The sequence below is a fragment of the Mangifera indica genome, chromosome 11, assembly GCF_011075055.1.
Source record: "Mangifera indica cultivar Alphonso chromosome 11, CATAS_Mindica_2.1, whole genome shotgun sequence".
Classification (NCBI taxonomy): Eukaryota; Viridiplantae; Streptophyta; class Magnoliopsida; order Sapindales; family Anacardiaceae; genus Mangifera; species Mangifera indica.
In genome coordinates this window covers 2,723,405-2,741,635 of record NC_058147.1, presented here as the reverse complement: position 1 = coordinate 2,741,635, position 18,231 = coordinate 2,723,405, and the positions used below count along the sequence as shown (strand labels likewise).

At 36.3% G+C, this 18,231-nt stretch overlaps 3 protein-coding genes across 6 annotated transcripts; 2 read left to right on the top strand and 1 right to left on the bottom strand.

Annotated features, from left to right (window-relative positions):
* Positions 1 to 1,619: 1,619 nt before the first annotated feature.
* Positions 1,620 to 3,735, bottom strand: LOC123229995 (patatin-like protein 2). Of its 2 annotated transcripts, none has more exons than XM_044656079.1 (7): positions 3,541 to 3,735; positions 3,200 to 3,381; positions 2,890 to 3,076; positions 2,625 to 2,786; positions 2,235 to 2,537; positions 1,967 to 2,142; positions 1,620 to 1,823 (listed from the first exon to the last, which is right to left on the bottom strand). In XM_044656079.1, exons 1-7 carry the CDS (start codon positions 3,679 to 3,681, stop codon positions 1,718 to 1,720), a joined length of 1,257 nt encoding a protein of 418 aa, XP_044512014.1. In that variant the 5' UTR covers positions 3,682 to 3,735; the 3' UTR covers positions 1,620 to 1,717. The 2 variants fall into 2 exon arrangements, with proteins under 2 accessions (XP_044512014.1, XP_044512015.1); XM_044656080.1 differs by having other exon boundaries at positions 2,301 to 2,537.
* Positions 3,736 to 6,270: 2,535 nt separating this feature from the next.
* Positions 6,271 to 12,978, top strand: LOC123229707. 3 transcript variants are annotated; one of them, XM_044655622.1, is made up of 10 exons: positions 6,271 to 7,212; positions 7,754 to 8,917; positions 9,074 to 10,231; positions 10,390 to 10,431; positions 10,934 to 11,010; positions 11,137 to 11,221; positions 11,313 to 11,396; positions 11,520 to 11,621; positions 11,733 to 11,831; positions 12,510 to 12,978. In XM_044655622.1, the coding sequence occupies exons 1-10, from the start codon at positions 6,307 to 6,309 to the stop codon at positions 12,618 to 12,620; spliced, it is 3,828 nt and encodes a 1,275-aa protein (XP_044511557.1). In that variant the 5' UTR covers positions 6,271 to 6,306; the 3' UTR covers positions 12,621 to 12,978. The 3 variants fall into 3 exon arrangements, 2 of the variants coding, with proteins under 2 accessions (XP_044511557.1, XP_044511558.1); XM_044655623.1 differs by having other exon boundaries at positions 7,076 to 7,212; positions 7,797 to 8,917; XR_006504929.1 differs by lacking the exons at positions 11,313 to 11,396; positions 11,520 to 11,621; positions 11,733 to 11,831; positions 12,510 to 12,978 and having other exon boundaries at positions 9,074 to 10,175; positions 11,137 to 11,201.
* Positions 12,979 to 13,524: 546 nt separating this feature from the next.
* Positions 13,525 to 16,715, top strand: LOC123228953 (probable inactive heme oxygenase 2, chloroplastic). Its single transcript, XM_044654479.1, has 5 exons — positions 13,525 to 14,210; positions 14,582 to 14,805; positions 15,539 to 15,646; positions 15,748 to 15,883; positions 16,276 to 16,715. Exons 1-4 carry the CDS (start codon positions 13,655 to 13,657, stop codon positions 15,838 to 15,840), a joined length of 981 nt encoding a protein of 326 aa, XP_044510414.1. The 5' UTR covers positions 13,525 to 13,654; the 3' UTR covers positions 15,841 to 15,883; positions 16,276 to 16,715.
* Positions 16,716 to 18,231: the final 1,516 nt, after the last annotated feature.

Sequence of the window (18,231 nt, the reverse complement as noted above, 5' to 3'; positions counted from 1 at the left end):
TGTGAGTAGACCCTACTACGGGTCTATGTCCTACTACGGACGTACCTTACCACGAGTGGTGTAGCATAAAATGCCCCTTCATAGTTTGTAGCATGCATGCATTATCTATTATTTATCTTGCTTTCATCTAAAACTAAAACTCGTGCTTGGACCATTTCTTTCTCTTTAGGCACGTGGAATACTACTGTATATCCATAACCTATTAGACCATACTCTTGGGACAACCTCTGACTTCTGAGTCCCAAATTTCCTTTCTTTCTTTTTCTCTCCTTTATTTCCTTTCCTTTCTTTCTTTCCATAAACTTTAGTTATTATTCATTTGATAGAGCAGTCTTTTTATTCAAGCAATTTAACACTTCAAACGGTCTCCAATTTACACAAACTATACATAATTGAAAAGAGTATTCAATGAGTTTTTCAACGAGTTATAACAACACTTATGATTTATCAGACAAAGTAGTCAAAATATGGAAAAAAAATTAGTGGCAAAAAACAGTAATTACTGTTCATGTAAACAATGTAGTCTTTTTATTCAAGCAATCTACTCATGATTTGGAGTTAACAGTAATGATTTTTGCCTTGAAAATCTGGAGATACTATTTGTATGGGGTAAGATGTAAAACTGAAAATGTCTCAAAGATATAAATGTCCCTGAAAAATATCTGAGGATATTATAAAGTTATATAATAATTTTAAAAAATGAAATAATGGGAACAAAATGAAAATTTCACTTTCTAATTTTTTCATTAAAAGAATTTGACTTTTAGTGGAAAAATGTATTTGCCAATTAATTAAGGGTGAAAAAGGATGTTGAGGTCAAACCTTGAACGGGAAAATGTAATTCATTCTTTCAATTTTTCATCTAGATAAGCTACACGTAGCACTTCTCAGATTAACTTAAATTTTTAGGTATGGTTAAATCTTCTTTTGCTTTTAGTAAATAATTTTCCTTGCTCCTATCATCAAGTCTATAAGATTATTTCTTGAAACTTGTTGATGATTTTTTCCAATAGGCAGTGAGTTACAATTTTTTTTTTTTTGTGTAATCAAGAAACTCCGCCCGAATTAGTTGGACAAATAAATCCTAAGACACAATAACCGAATCTATAATCATGTAATAAAACAAATCAAGGTTTTATAAGTATGATAGATATTTAAATTTAGATTTTCACTTTAAAAATTCTAATATTCCACAACTGCTTACTGGTTTTGTTCCGGATAGAAGTTATAATTTTACCCATTAGTCATAATAACCCAAGATCAATTGGTCCCTAATTTTGCATATTAAATTTGAGGTGGGTTGTAAGTTCTATGAGCCTCTTTTAACTGGCATGAAACCTTTGGTAGTAGCTTTTTGTGTAATTTTAGGCCTGTGATTAGAGGTCAGATTGGTGTATTTAGTATAAAACCTAGGGCTTTGTATACTAAGAACCCCGCTGTCCTCTCTTCAAACAAGGCCAGCCCGTTAATCCAGTCTATATATTCATCGTAACCTTAACTGAACCTATGCATGTCCATTCACAACAAAAATCTGATAAAACACCATAAAAACCAGCTCAATTAGGCGTTTATATAATTCAAATTATTTTAACTGTAAACATCCAGTATTCAGCAACATATTATGGTTAATTATTTATGAGATGAATTAAATTAATAAAGAAATATTACATGTTATGATTTTCAACTCCATAGGAGAGTTCTGAATAATTGATATGCTTTATCTTCTATTGTGGAGTTGAACGGGTTCCGCAAACAAATTCCCTGTTGGTTTTTGATAATTTGGTCTCTCGAAGTCTCCTCTCTTCAGAAAGCATTTTGCAAATCTGGGTAGAACGCATAATTTTGTTAGCATGGTTCATGCTTTGAAAAATAAAAAATTATAGTAAAAATAAAGAAATCAGTTAAACCAAAATTATATGTGCACAGATGACTAATGATGTAATAGTATTCTTGTTTCTTATCATACTTCCTTAGAGCCTCCTCGTTAGTGCCACCATTTTCAACTGGCTCGCACAACCCCGTCTCAAAGTTCACCCTGGAAACCGGTTTCTTCAATAGCCTTTCACTTATTTGCACAAGCCTGTCCAAGTTTTCGCCCGTGGCAATGTGCACCGAAGATTCTTTTCCAGTCAATGTATCATCCTGATACAGCGTTGATGAAAAAGTTTAGTAGATTCAAAAGCTTAATATGAAATAATTAAATTAGCTGGAGTATATATATATATATAGCGTACTTGAATTCTGAGATAGGTTTTTTCAGAATGAAGTGCTCGGAACAACACAGAAATATGGAAATCTACCATATCAACGCTTGCTTGAGTGAACATATCCACTAATGGAACGGAACAACCGTGAAGAAACCAACTCAACGTGCCCCATTTGGCTGCCTCTTCGGCATCGTATTTCTGCTCTATCTTTGGTGAGCCAGTGCCTATTGAGATCACTAGAAAGCGGCCACAGTCCATGGGCATAATTGGGAAGAAATCGGGATTTTCATCAAAGATTTGTTTGGTCACTTGGGTTATTGCAACTAAAGCCTGTAATTTTGTTCCAACAAGTAATAATTAGTTCTGGGTTCTATTTTTTTTCAAAGAGATTTCCACAGAAATTATAAGGTAACATACCGGATTGTTTGCAGCTATACCACCATCAACAAGATGGAAATCTCGAATGGTTCCCTCATGATCTTTGATCTCGAAGTAGTGGCAAGGAAGGTATGTTGGGGCTGCTGAAGTGCTGATGCATATGTCAGCTAGTGAAGCATCCAGATATGGAGATCTTTTCACCTGTATATGGAAAGTTAAATTTTTATGTAAATAAGGGCATCACATCACTTAACAATGTGCCATAGAACAACGAAAAAATATATAAAGAGAGTTACATATATACCTCATAAGTAGAGAAAATGGTTGGCTGCAAACGTTTGATATCAAAAGTTGGAATCACAACATGGCTCAGGGTGTCATGCAATTTAGTCTCTCCTAGTTTATCCCTTACCAACCAGTTGAAGTATTTCCCATCATATTTTGGTCCTTTAAATGATCTCCACATCTTTCTAATTGAGCCCCATATACCCCTGTAATTCAACCGGTTTAATGAGTTATAAACATAAATGTTCGCATGGAAATATTTCCATTATTTAGGTGAAGCTAGCAATAACAAAAAAGAGAAGAAAGAATCCAGCAGTTAAAAGAACTACTTCTGTTGAGGAAAGATTTTGGGGCAGTGGTCGAGATAAAATTGTTTGATATCCTTGGCAGCAAAGAGAGGTCGATTATCTTCATTTGGAGCCGTCAGCATGGCAGTTATAAGGCCACCGGTGCTTGTCCCTGCGATCACATCGAAGTAGTCTGCAAGTCTGGCATCTTCCCCATCCAGCTCCTGCATACACAGAATTTATGCCAAATTGTAGTTGGTGTTCCCTAAGTTCTGAATCGATCTCAGAGACAGTCACAAAATGTATTAATACTATGCATATATGCCCACTCTGACATAGCATGGATAAGGTTCATATATACGTATGCATGATTCAACGAATACCTGAAGTTGAGTTTCGAGGAAAGCAAGTATTGTAGCAGGGATAATCCCTCTTATACCACCACCATCTATACTGAGAACAGTGATCAGATTCCCATAAGTTGGGGCATGGATGGGAAGAAGGGAAGATGGTATTCTGTGCATCTCAAAACTAGCAATGGGAAGACAATACACTAAAAGCTGAAGTTAATTTGATCAAAGGGTGAAGGTTTTGATCAATCAACAACGTATTTATAGCATGGATTTACAGTTCAATTGATTCAAAAGTATCCATGCGATTGGTAATATCTTGAAGACAGAATTTTCTTGCGTGAGAATTGTTTGTTACTATAAGGAATGCACGACATCATTTCAATTTCTACCCAATTTCTTATAAAATCACATATAATTTAGTGAACAATATTTCCTCTTACATATGAAGGTTAAGTTACTTACGTGCTCTTCTTATTGTGCATGAGCCTAACTTCTGTTTTTCACGTCATTCTTCTATTAGACAACAGCAAAAGGAACCATTGATCGACGCTGCCTGACATCAACATCAGCTAGCTGAACAAGTAAATGAGATCATTTTTTGATAATTAGTCATTTCTCAGTTCCTGAGTTTTATAATTGAGAGAAGATTTAATCTGAAAATGTGAATATTTGCCACATTAACAAGGAAGAGTTCCGAAAAAAGCCCGTTTCTGCAGCAACACAGCTAACGAGTTCCGTGGAGATTGGAAGCGGAAGAAGCTTCAAAGCAAACATTTATTATTTTCCCCATTTTTCGCAACCATCCATACTCATCTTGAAAACGAAAATCCAGCTTCAGCTTGATTTTCTCAGTTTATCATGAAAGGAGAAAATGACGCAGGATTTTGCCTAAATTCGCTCGTCCAAGCATGGTAAAATAGCTGCTTTATGATTTTTTTGTCATGGTGGCAGGATAATAGGGATTTTGCGTGTACCCAAATTTGAATATTCAATAAAATATTTAGATAAGTTATTATATAATTGAATATTATTTTATTATAAATTTTACTCACATAATAATATATCATCTAAATATTTAATTAGATATTTAAAACTTGATAGATACTGTTATATCAATTCGTATAAATAAATTATAAATATGATAATTTTGATTCAAATTTAGAGTTCTAACCCTAACGGAGAGAGGATTCTCCAATAAAAATAAAAAAGGAAAAGAGATGAGGATAGAGACAAAAACAAAAAATATCTCCTCAATTGAGAACAGAAATACTTTCACCCCTGTCCTAGCCCTTTATATTAATATTTTTACTTAAAATACCGACATATCTTTTTAGTTTCATATTATTTATGTTCTTAAAATTTATTTATGTTTTTATTGTGTATATTAAAGTGATTAACATATATTATTTATTAAATTTGAAATAGGTTGACTTTAATTTTAATTAATTTTATTATTTAATATATTTATATTGCATTCAAATTATCTATAAAAGAGATTTTTTCCCCTGGGTATGGGGACGAAAGGAGATTTTTCTCAATGGATAAGAGATGAAAAAAAAAATTTCAACAAAAAAAGAATGGAGAATCGTTATCATTCCCTAATAGAGATGGGACAAAAACAGAGATTGAAATTCTTTGTCAGGACAGGGATAAAGAATAGGGTATTCAACTTTATCCTTCATTATTACCATCTCTAAAAAATTAGTAAAATTTGTTTGCATAGTTTTATATAGGCCAAAGGACTATTTCCCACCCAAGATATGCTGTAATCTTAAGTTTCCACCTTTTAACTATGGAAATATTAAACACCTACCTATGAGTAGTTAAAATTAATTATAGTAAAGGTAAAATTGTTATTTTCTCTATAATATTAAAAAATAAACTAAAATATAATCTATTTTTGTCCTCATAAACTTTGAAAACTAAAATTTTTCCTCCAACCTAAGTTTTAAAAAATGACAGTTTCACCCTAGGTTTTCGTGTTAAAATCTCTGATGACATCTTCGGCTCCATTGTCGACGGCCTCTCCCTCCCGAAGCATCATCTTCTTCCGATGATCTCTTTCCTCCCATTTGCACACTCGATCGGCGTCGGAGAAGCCTTGGGACTTTTGAGAAGACAACCATCTTCCCAGACGAAGACAACAGTTTTGTCTTCGTCTTCGTCTTCGTCTTCTCTGACGAAGTTTTACGTCTCTCAAGGTTTCTCCGACACTGATCGAGCGTCCAAATGGGAAGAAAAATATCATCAGAAAGAGATTATGCTTCAGGAGGGAGAGACTATCGGCAATGGAGTCGAAGATGTTACCGGAGATTTCAAAACGAAACTCTAGGGTAAAACTGTTATTTTTTAAAACTTAGGCTAGAGAAAAATTTTAGTTTTTAAAGTTTATGGGGGCAAAAAGAGATAAAATTTTCAGACGTTAGGGTTTTGTTAAATTTAATCGATCATAAATGGGTATTTGATATTTCTATAGTTAAAGGGTGAAAACTTGAGATTGCAACATACCTCGTTGGGAAATAGTCTTTGGCCTTTTATATATGGATATTGTGTTAGTTACCCTATAGTCAAAGGACTCAAGCAAACTGGAAAGAAGCCCATGGTTAGTGAAGCAAAAAACTGTTCCTCGAAAACCACATCTTATTGGGCCGAAAAGCCCAATAAATTGATCCTTGAAAACCACATCTTATTGGGCCGTCAAAGCCCAATAAATTGATAACTTAAGCTTCCGCTAATTTTAAATTTTCTCTTGCAGTGCAAGGTTCGGATATTCTCCGGGAAAATTCTATTTGGTAGATGGTCCCTAATGGTCTGTCAAAATTCATACTTCACGTACAAATCGCGAAAATTCCTCCCGCCATACTCGCCTTGCAATCTTTTACCGCAAGCCAGCATAAACCAAACGCTAAGATCTTCCTCGATTTCTACCGACATAATAAAAAGAAGAAGATGATCCGTCTCTGTCTGATACGCCGCCCTTATTATCGTTTCCCTCTCCGTCGTCATATCTCTTCCTCCTCTAAAAACAACACCGAAACTCCTAATAATATAAGAAATCCCCAAAATGCCCCTCAACTATCGCCGCCGCCGCCACCGATCTCACCTCAATTTATTCAGAATTCTCTTTCTCCTCTATCCACCCCCAATGATTCCTCACTCTCGAGAACTTCTATTTTTTCCATCTCCGCTACCGTCCTCTCCGCACTGATCGCTTCCGTCGCTTTTTTCCCCAACGACAACTCTAACGATAACAATAAGAGAAATACTAATCCAATTCACGAAGTAATTGAAAGAACGTTTCATAAGTCAAACGAGTCATTTAGAAGAGTTATTAACCATGTAAAGCACACGGGCATCGCGGCTTCGATTTTGTGGCAATCTCTGAGTTCGGTTTTGTCGACTGCGAATCACGAGGTGAGGGCGGGATTCGAGTTAAGGGTGGCGGCGCTGCTAGCGGATATTTCAGCGGCAAATGCAGCGCGGAGGGCGGCGATTGTGGGTGCGGGAGGAGGGAAAGTGGTTGATTGGTTGTTGGAGACGGTGGCGGTTGGTACGGATGGGTGTGGGACTCAGGCGGAGGCGGCAAGGGCGCTTGCTTACTTGATTGCTGATCCTAATGTGTCTAAGGATGTTTTAGGGCGGCCTTGTGCTGTGCCTAATTTGTTGAGGTTTATTTTTTCGTGTCAGCCTAGGTCGAAAAAGGTCAGTATGTATTTATTTTGCTTGCTTTTGATATTTTAAAGCTTTTTTTTTTTTAATTTGGTGAAGTTCAAACTGGAGTAATGGATGAAATATTTGAAATTGTTGACTAAAAATTATCTAGCTCTTGTAAATGTTCCTTTTTCATGAACGAACACAGACAAATAAAGAAGGCATAACATGATTAATCCACATTTCATATGTTTCAATAGAAAAGACAATTAGTGTTGATTTGACTCTTTAGGGACGTACTAACAGTGTAACGTTGGTGTCCAAATGCTGATATACCTGTCATTTGTGTGTATTTCCAGTTGAGAATCAGAGTAGGAAATAACATTGCTGATATGCTTACGTTTAATCCGAATTGTTTCTTTGGTCAAATTTTGGTGCTAATACTAAAATTATACAGAAAATTATGTGGGATTTCTTAAGCGATAATTATCAGTATTATTGATATCCTGGGCATGGTCATGGAATGTTTTACTCCTGATAATGTTGATGCTTGAGAATTGTGTTTTACCATTGATTTTTTCTATGGGAACAGCATTCACGACATAGTTCATTCGATATTTCTGATTCTCTGAAAGGTAGGAGCATGCTTGTGGCTGCCATCATGGATGTTGTCACATCCAACTGTGATAGTTTAGAAAAGGCATCATTTATCCCATCACTGCCAGGAAATGCTGAAACAAGGGATATTGCAGCAGCTATAGAAGTTATTGAGGAAGGTGGAATGCATTTTGATGAGCCACATAGAAATGATGATGACGATGATGGTGGTGGAAAAGGAATGAAGGGGATAGGGATTAAAATTCTTGAAGGTACAACAGTTTTAGGGCTTTCAAGGACTAGTGAGCTTATGGGATTGGGAAACTCTGATGATGTTGAAGTAGAATCGGTTAGAAGTGCTCCTAAAACCCTTGCCTTGCTAAATAAGCATGGTAGTTCATCAGCACAAGAGAATTTGTCTGCTTCTGTTGTTCCTGGTCTGTGGGATGACTTGCATTGTCAACATGTTGCAGTGCCTTTTGCTGCTTGGGCATTAGCCAATTGGGCAATGGCATCAGGGACCAACAGATCTCATATTCAAGAATTGGATCAAGATGGGTACGCTGTCATGAGTGCTTTAACAGCACCTGAGAGATCTGTGAAATGGCATGGGAGTTTGGTGGCCCGTTTGCTCTTGGAGGATTGTAATCTGCCACTAAATGACTCTGTTTCTGATTGGAGTTCCAGTCTTCTTTCAACTTTTTCTCAGGCAAGTAAGAATGAAGACATTCCATTGGCTCTGGTGGCATTATCTGCTTTTTCAGTTTCTATAGAGAGAAGCCCTCTTGCACAAAAGGTAGTGATGGAAAAAGGTCTTCAGTTGATGAGAGACGCAGCCAAGCGTACAATAAAGCATAAGGAGGTACAAGAAGCCTTGGCAAAGGCTTTGAAATTGCTTTCCACTGGGGACATGCATCTATCTCTTGAAGAAAGTGAAAAATGGTCTGGCATATTGATTCCTTGGGTTTTTGGAAACTCCTCTTCTGACACGACCCGGTCTTCAGCTGCAAGAATTTTAACATGCATTCTTGAAGAGTATGGGCCATCATCCATACCCATTTCTCAAGGATGGTTAGCTATTTTGCTAAATGAAATCCTGGATTACTGCAAGACATCCACTAATAAACGTGGCACACCACCTAAAAGTGATAAAGTGAAGGTATGGATATGTTGTTTCATTGTTGAATTTTTACCATCAAAATGATGTTTCATACCGAATATGTTCTACAGCTACAAGTTTAGTCTTTTATTTATTTATTTTTTCAAAACTCTTTAATCCCTACAACTGATTAAAGTTTTTTCGTGAGTTCTGCAGACTCAGATTGATCAGTCAAATGTCCTTTTTGCCACACAGACTGTTAATCAATTGGCAGGTGCTGTTGTTAATCTGGCTGGAAAGCAAATGGGGACAACTGCTGAATCTGTTGAAACGTTTCCACTGGCAGATCTTCTTTCTTTGGAACCTTTTGCAGGACTCTTTAAAAATTTGAAGAAAGATAGTTTACCTAAAGTTGATGCCACAGATTCTGCTCTAGCAACACTTAAGGGTATCAAAGCACTGACAGAACTTTGTGATGAAGATTCTGTATGTCAGAACAAATTAGCCAATTTTGGGATTTTGAGCTTGCTGAAACGCTTTTTGTTACATGACGATTATGAGAGGCTTGCTGCTATGGAAGCTTATGATGCTTCAAGAGCTCTAGAGGCAGAAAAGAGGGTTTCAGATGTTCCTGGTGAAGCATCTAAAACTATTTCAGATGCAAATAATCCATTGAGTGTCCGAGTTCCCCCAACTGCTCACATTCGAAGGCATGCAGCTCGGCTTTTAACTGTCCTTTCAGTGCTTCCTGATGTCCAGAAGGCTGTTATAGCTGATGAAACTTGGTGTAAGTGGCTTGAGGATTGTGCAAATGGAAAGATCCAAGGTTGCGGTGACCTTAAAATTCAAAGTTATGCTAGGGCCACTCTGTTAAATATATTTTGCAACCACCAAGTTGGTGGAGATTCTGCCAAAGGTAATGTTCTTGGAACAGATACCGCAAATAAAAGTAGAATTTGTCCTCATTATAATGACAAGATATTCTTAATTAACCCTGAACTGCCCCACTGGAAGTGTCCTGAAAATAAAGATCAAGATGATATTCAGAGAGATAAGCCATCTGGTGAGTCTGATTCTCTTAACAGTGAGGGTACACTTGTAACCGGAGCTTCAAATGATGGTAACTTGTCTAGTTCTGTCAATGCATCACAGAACAGCCCAAAATCAGAGGTTCCCCAACTAGATATTGTTTTTGTCCATGGGTTGCGTGGTGGACCTTATAAGACATGGCGCATTTCCGAGGACAAAGTATCTACAAAGTCTGGTTTGGTGGAGAAGATTGATCAGGAAGCTGGGAAGCTAGGCACATTTTGGCCAGGTGAATGGCTTTCAGTTGACTTCCCTCATGCTCGCTTGTTTTCTCTCAAATACAAGGTTTGTTTTCAGTATGATAAAAGTTTCTTTTCCACCAGGAATTCTTCTAGGTGAATGGCATTACCATTGATTAGTATCTCCACTTTATTTGATGTTATTTCTTTGGCTAGGTGATTTGCACTTTTATTCTTTTGACTGTTGATTAAAATTTGATGCAGACAAATCTTACACAATGGTCTGGAGCTAGCCTGCCACTTCAGGTTTGTACTGTTTGGTTGCTAGAAGAACCTCTTCTTATGTTAGTAAAATATATAGGCATCAACCATCTGATTTTTCTAGCAGCATGTGTGTGTGTGTGTGTGTGTGTGTTTGGATGAATTTTGGAGACTAGCATAAACTTGTAATACAGGAATTCCTTAGTTCATCGTGTGTATAACCACTTATGCCTGTCTACTCCGGGGCTTGGTTGGCGTCAGTTTAACTATTTCAGGACCTTGTTAAGGGATGGACTTTTTGAGGTTAAAAGTAACTGTGTTTTCTAGATCTAGTTCTTCTTCAAGCTAGGTTCATCATAGTTCATGTAAATAAAGCCATCATTGTTTCTCGGACATGCCATAGAAATCTTATTTAATTTTTATTTGTATTGCTAATTGTTTCTGCATTTTTAAATAAGATAATTTCCTTTGTATATAAGCAGTTTCAACATAAGTCTTTAAACATGTAAATATCGTGCTTTAATTGCTACATGCTTGAAATGTGCAGGAAGTGAGCTCCATGCTGCTGGAGAAGCTTGTTGCTGCGGGTATAGGAAACCGCCCGGTTGTGTTTGTGACACACAGGTTCTCCATAGTCCACAAAAATTATATACTTGATATTTACTATTTTGATAGAAATTCTTGTTCATAACACGTTCATATGGTAGTTCATATATGTTTTTTAGCATAATGACTTTTGCCTTCTTGCAGCATGGGGGGTCTGGTTGTCAAGCAGATGTTGCATAAAGCAAAAGCAGAAAATATTGATGATTTTGTGAAAAACACAGCTGGAATTGTATACATCTTCACTGAATAATTTGATACTTACCTTGACAGCTAGATATTTTCTGCTTATTTTATTGTATTGGTGTTCACCATGATTACAGGTTTTTTACAGTTGCCCACATTTTGGAAGCAAACTGGCAGACATGCCTTGGCGAATGGGCCTTGTGCTTCGCCCAGCTCCAACTGTGAGTTTATGATTTCTATAATGACAGTTAATATTTTTCATTAATTCTCGGTTGGCTGTATTTTAAAAAATATATATATACATAAACTAATGATAATTACATTGGATGGTTGTTTTTTCTTAGATCGGGGAATTAAGAAGTGGTTCTCCAAGATTAATAGAACTTAATGACTATATTCGTCAACTGCATAAGAAAGGGATGCTTGAAGTCCTTAGTTTCTGTGAGGTAATAGATCAACACTCTACCTGAAATTAGTCTCCCTCTGCATGCATACATATGTCAGTTATTTTCTGTTTATCTTTGCAAGCTTCACAATCTTGTACTACTGTTTTGCAGACCAAGGTAACTCCAATTGTTGAAGGTTATGGAGGATGGGCCTTCCGTGCGGAAATTGTACCGATTGAATCAGCATATCCTGGATTTGGAGAACTTGTTGTAAGTGATTAATATATACATTTCTCTGAAGATAAGGGGATGCACTTATATAATAATATAAATAATGAGCTCAGATTCATAGATCAAGATTGTCAATGTCTCTGCAGTAGATGTTGAGTAAATGCAAGTATTAATCAGCCAGTAGACAGGGCATGCCTGCCAACATATCATTGGCTTTAATTTTGTGTTGAAAAAAAAAAACCCTGAGTGCCATTCCCTTCTCATGTATGCATATACTTGTGATGCAATTGATGTGTTCTGACTGTTATCTGTAGCCATATTTTTTTTTTTAAACACTGTGAATCTATTTTTTTAGTTAAAATGGTTAGCTAATGAATGACATCGTGCTCTGAGAAAACAAAATTCCTCAGAGGCATGATCATTAGGCGATTAAATTTAAGGTAGTTTTGTAGAAAATTTGCTGAAAAACTGTAGGATCCAATTTCTTTTTGGTGGGTTTCTTGTCGTCTCGTGGGAAGTTGGAGATGATCAGGGTAGTAATAATTTTCCCCATGAATTCAGGTTGCACTTGTTTAATTTAATAACTTGGCTTCGAACCTTGCCAATTATGAGAATGACATGGATTTTGGTTGAAAGTGTAAAAATATGTCATAATTGTTTTCCCCTAATTTTGTCCTTTGTGTTCCCTTAATGTTGTTCCTTGTTTTTTTGAAACAGGTATTAGAGTCGACAGATCATATAAATTCATGCAAACCGCTCGGTCGGACAGATCCTTCTTATGTAAAAATTTTAGAATTTTTGGATAAGCTGAAATCCAACCATACATGAAGATGCTTCTCAACTCACTTTGTTGAGGTTTTTTTCTTTTTTTTTAATTTTTCTGTGATAATTATACTGGGGTGGAGTTTTGGAGGTGCGCATTGATTTAGAAGTGATTGTGGGGAACAAATTTCGTTGATCCGAAGACAGCATGTTAACGAACCAGTTAGGTAGCATTCTGTAAATTGTATTCTTCACTTAACCATAGCTTGTACATCATTCCCTTATTCTTTTAACCTCTAGCTGTACATCAGATGTTGAAATTCAGCTCTGTATATTGACCTGTAAAGTAGGTTTCTAAATGTTGTACAATACTTTTCAAGAGAAAGAGAGATGAGCATCTTTACAAATGCTTGCTAATTGCCAATGACTTGCTTTTTATTCCCACTATTTATGGAGAACTATTAGACTTGACATGTGATCCTTTGTAAACTTCATGTCTTTTATGTGCCTATCATTTGTGTTTTCATGGTTCTTAGCTGACCTACCTGTGTGTTGTTGTGGTTATTCATAAAATTATATATTTTCATGTTTTTTTCAAATTTTTAATTATTTTAGAATTTTTAATTTTTTTACATGTTGGGCCCATCCAAGGGCCTTGCCCCAAGGCTCTGGACACGTCCTGCATGGCCTGTGGGCTGCCGCGGCCTTGTCTAAATGAACGTGTTTGTGATTGTGGGGGATAGATTGTAAACGAATTATTTTTTTAAGAAAATAAAAGTTATTAATTTTTTGTTTAAATTAAATTCTAAAGAATTAATTTAATCTCATTTGTCATCACAGGAAAAGTGTCTATTTTTGTGATTATATTCAATGCAGTATTTGTAACCAAAAATTAATAAATATTTGGACGGGTTTTTAATTTGCATATTAATAATGATTTTTTAAATAAATTTAAACCCTCTGCATCATCGTATGGGCCAAGTGTTTCTAGCCCGTCGGTAACGTATTCAAGGCCGGGAAGAAACAAAGCGTACATCATCATCTTGCAGAAGTGCCGTAAACATTGAAACAGTGAGCACTGAGCAGAGTAGTAAGCAAGCATGACGTCTTCGTGGTCATGTAATGCCATGCTAGTGCAACAGTTTCTTGTTCATCCTTCATTTTCCGTGTCTTGTCGGCTTTCATTTCCATCTCAATCAATGTTGAGTTTGACAATTTCGAGCAAAAACAAGAGAAGCATTTCTCCACCCCTAATTTTGTGCTGCTCTGAACCATCTGCAACCAATTCAACGGCTGTGATTTCGGCATCTACTTCCACTAATCCTGCTCCACCGGTAATTAAAAAAAGAAAACGATACAGAAAGCAATACCCAGGAGAGAGCATAGGCATAACTGAAGAGATGAGATTTGTGGCTATGAAACTTCGTAACTTAAAAGGTAAGAAGTACCCTTCTTCTTCCGCTAATAGTGATAGTGATAGTAAGGACTCCCAAGAGTCATCCAACGAGGACGTAAAAGAAGAAAAATCGAAGGAATCATTTGATGATGGAGAGACTTGGAAACCCAGCATGGAAGGATTTGTTAAGTTCTTGGTCGATAGTCAGCTTGTGTTCAACACAGTGGAGCGCATTGTGGATGAATCCAATGATGTGGCTTGTAAGTCTTCTACCTTTTCCCTTTTTGGTTATATGGTTTTCTAATATTTTGAGTATTTATAATTTTAAAATGTCTTCTGCTGATTTAGTATATAAAATTAAATATTTTTAACCTTTACAAATTATTGAAAATGGTTATTTTTGACGCAATACTACAACAAGAGGTACAGTTGGTGCTTTTTCTTGAAAAGCATTGGATAATGGAGTTAATTTTAGCCCATTACTCATATATATTTACAAAAGGAATTCAGGAACGAATCAAAATTGAGAGTTTAGGTATACATATAATCAATTGTTTGGGTGTTACCATTGAATCTCTGAGCAAATTAATTATGTCTCTTGCTTATCTATTGATGTTTAATTTTATTACAGATGCTTATTTTAGAAATACTGGATTGGAAAGATCAGAAGGTCTTGCAAAAGATTTAGAATGGTTTAGGGAACAGGATATTGTAATTCCCGATGCTAGCACTTCAGGAGTTTCATATGCCAAGTATTTGGAAGAACTTGCTGAGAGAAGTGCCCCATTGTTCCTGTCCCATTTCTACAATATATATTTTTCTCATATAGCTGGTGGTCAAGTGATTGCAAGACAGGTATGCATTAACCATTGAAGCTATGATTCTTTAAGATTCATGGAGTCTTAAGAATAGACAAGGTTAAGGAAAGTCAGTCATAAGATGCACTCTTTATCTACTAGGGTGAATGTGTTTATGTGTGTGGAAGAGAGTAGGTATATGTGTTGCATGGGAGAGAGTACCTACTTATGATTGATCCATAATGACCTATGAATTATGGAATTATCGGTCACTTATTCAATTGGAAAATAGGTGTATCAAACGCTTTAAGATTTTATAATCTTGTAAATCTAACATTATTCTCACATTCACAGGTATTTAGGAATTCACTTTCTTGTAACTTTGTAAATTTGTAGTAGAATTACAAGGCTGCTATGTATTATTGTCAAGTTACTTGGATGCATTACTATTTTTCATACTTGTTTCATAGTCTTACCAAGGAAACAAACACAGGTTCATAGTTTATCATATATCCATTTTTTTTAATTCATATATACATACATATCTGTATATACATGTTACCATGCCTAGTATTTTAAGATTGCAGTGCCGGACACCCCTTCTCTATGTCAGAACATGACACTTATGCCACATCCGCTTATTAAACTTGTCCTAATCACCTGATCTGAGCACGATTGTTTACTCCCAATTCTGTAGTCTTGCTTCTTGTGATAGAGGAGAGTAGAAATATGAGAAATTTCTTTTGTGGACATATCAAATTAATTAACTCTTTGGTGGTTATTATCTTAAGGTTTCTGAGAAGATCCTAGAGGGAAGGGAGATGGAGTTCTACATATGGAAGGGAGATCCCCAGGAAATTTTAAAAGGCGTGCGTGAGAATCTCAACGTGCTTGGAGAGGTGCTGCTCAAGTCGTCCATGCATAATTGGCTTGCTTTAATTTTTGTTGTGTCATAGCTTGATATTCATTTGACAGAATTTGTGTGTTACTCTCAATGCAGCACTGGCCTCGAGATGAGAAAAATAAATGCTTAAAAGAAGCAGCCAAGTCTTTCAAGTTTTTGGGGCAGATAGTTCGCTTGATTATCTTATAATGAATACCATTTCAAATCGAAAAACTTTTAGAGTTTGATATTGGTAAGGCTTTCTTTTTCATTTTCTGCAGTTTTATTTATTTTTTTGACATTATCATTGGTTTCACCAGTTCATGCAGATCTTTCCAATGTATGGTTTACTTTTTTTATCATAACAAGTTTGCTTGCATTTAGGAAGTCAGATATATTAGTTGTGATATAGAGCAGCTCCAGAAGTTTGAACTAGAGGTTCAATTTTCTATTCAAGCCTCTTAGTTTATAATAAACCAATCATACATAGATTCCGAAAATTGGGAAGCCAATTATATTGTGGATTGTGTTATTCCTTGGGGGGTGTGTGTGTTTTTAATATAGCAAGCTCCCCAGCCAAAGATATCCATTTTTACTGCTAAAACAGTAACATATATTTCCATGGCTTTCTTTCCCTTGTTTCAGTTAAGACCTGACAGAGTGGCCGTCTTTTATTTTCTTCCTCTCCTCACCAGCATCCAGCTAATTCAAGCTTTTGGACTAGCTCAGCAGCATCCCATGGTGGCCTATTTATCGACTAATGAAGACCATAGATGGACTGGTAGAAAGAACACCGACTCTGCTCAGAGAACAAAACCAGATGTTATCTTCTAATGACTTCATGTCCTTTTGTAGGGTTCTCAGCATGGAAGTAGAGAATTTTTCACCCTGTTACACATAGATGATATCCTAAACTTAAAAAAGAAAAAAAATCAGCTGAGGTTTTGATTTTATAATTTATGGGGCATATGTGATTTTTTTCACTTATTGCGTATTCCTCTGTTGTCACAAATGCCTGTTTTCTGTAACCCTTGATTATCATTGAGGCTAGCATAGCCAAATCCTTTGATTTTAAATTTTTAAATAGCCTAGTTTGTCCCCTTTTTCTGTCATTTTTTAGGTCTAGGTATCCAAGGCATGTCTAGGAGACCAAGAATAAACAAATGAAAACCCGGGTATGACCAATGTGCCTATTACTTTACTTAAGCAGGCAAGAAGGTCCTTTTAGGGTTTGAATCTAATACTCAACTGTTTACTCAACATGACCTTTTATGGTTAATTAGGACAGTTTTGAATAGTTTCTGATGTGTATGATCCAGTAAAGACGAGCAAAGAGCATACTTCTATTTCAGAGATTTTAGAAGGGAAGTATTAATACATTATTAAAATAAAAATATTTAAAAAAATATACAAATCAATGTGTAAATGTATTTCAATAAAATAATATCTTAGTTATTTTCCCCTCTATTATCAATGCATTTTTACATTCCACATTTTGGACAAGTCGTGTAGTTAGATTAACGAGTTATTATACACTCTATCTGAGAGTGATTATTTCTAAGTAAATCTCTTGGTGTATTCTTATCTCCTTTATTATTAAACGACCATCTAAGGCCCTTAGTTCGGGCTGTTCCTCTCTCTATCTTATAATAAAAAATTAATCCAGCCAAAGTCACATTATGGTATTCTTTTTGTCCATTACCTTTTTATCTTTTTCATTTCATCTTAAAAATGCAACATTGCTTTTATCAATATGAAACAAAGTTGCATTGTTCCAGCTTTTTTTTAATGGAATAAAATCATAAATATCAGTACCAAAAAAATAACTCCTTCTATTAAAAAAAGGAGGAACCCAAGTCTTCAGTCCCAAAAACGAGGAACCCAATTCTTCTTTCATTATGGGGATGGCAAGAGAATGACTAAAGTAATAAGCCATGGCTAAGCTCCTCTTCTGTATAATGTAAGCGATTGGCTCGGAATACCACAAATGTCTGAAATAGGAGATAACGATACACTTTTGGAAAACAGAAAGGCCAAACGACTATTTCCCACCCAAGGTATGCTGTAATGACGAGTTTCCACCCTTTAACTATGGAAACACCAAACACCCACCCATGGCCGGTTAGATTTAACCAAACCCTAACGGTGACAAGGGTAAAATTGTCATTTTCTCTAGAATATTAAAAATAAACTAAAATAGAATATATTTTGCCCCCCTAAACTTTAAAAACTAAAATTCCCCCCCCCCAGCCTAAGTTTTCAAAAATCGCAGTTTCACCCTCCCGAAGCATTGCCGACGGTCTCCGGCTCCACTGCCGATGGTCTCTCCCTCCCGAAGCATCCTCACCTTCCAGAGAACTCTTTCCTCCCATTTGGACTTCCAATCGGAGTCGGAGAAGCTGTGGAAGACGAAGAACTTCGTCGGGGAAGACGAAGTTCTTCGTCTTCCCAGTCGTCGTCGTCGTCTGGGAAGACGACGTCTTCCCAGACGAAGACGAGACGACGAGACGACTCGTCGTCCTCTGGGAAGACGAGTCGTCTTCATCTGGGAAGACAATCGTCTTCCCAGACGACGAAGACGAGATCGATCGATCTCGTCTT

What these genes read in the sequence shown, in the direction of transcription:
- LOC123228953 (XM_044654479.1), top strand. Translation starts at nt 13,655, where the DNA reads ATGACGTCTTCGTGGTCATGTAATGCCATGCTAGTGCAACAGTTTCTT. An exon ending in TGAATCCAATGATGTGGCTT is followed by an intron (nt 14,211 to 14,581) that starts GTAAGTCTTCTA and finishes ATTTTATTACAG; the next exon opens with ATGCTTATTTTAGAAATACT. An exon ending in GTCAAGTGATTGCAAGACAG is followed by an intron (nt 14,806 to 15,538) that starts GTATGCATTAAC and finishes TATTATCTTAAG; the next exon opens with GTTTCTGAGAAGATCCTAGA.
- LOC123229995 (XM_044656079.1), bottom strand. Translation starts at nt 3,681, where the DNA reads ATGCACAGAATACCATCTTCCCTTCTTCCCATCCATGCCCCAACTTAT. An exon ending in AAACCTATCTCAGAATTCAA is followed by an intron (nt 2,143 to 2,234) that starts GTACGCTATATA and finishes ACGCTGTATCAG; the next exon opens with GATGATACATTGACTGGAAA. An exon ending in AACGAGGAGGCTCTAAGGAA is followed by an intron (nt 1,824 to 1,966) that starts GTATGATAAGAA and finishes CGTTCTACCCAG; the next exon opens with ATTTGCAAAATGCTTTCTGA.
- LOC123229707 (XM_044655622.1), top strand. Translation starts at nt 6,307, where the DNA reads ATGGTCCCTAATGGTCTGTCAAAATTCATACTTCACGTACAAATCGCG. An exon ending in TGAAAAACACAGCTGGAATT is followed by an intron (nt 11,222 to 11,312) that starts GTATACATCTTC and finishes CCATGATTACAG; the next exon opens with GTTTTTTACAGTTGCCCACA. An exon ending in CTGGATTTGGAGAACTTGTT is followed by an intron (nt 11,832 to 12,509) that starts GTAAGTGATTAA and finishes TTTTTGAAACAG; the next exon opens with GTATTAGAGTCGACAGATCA.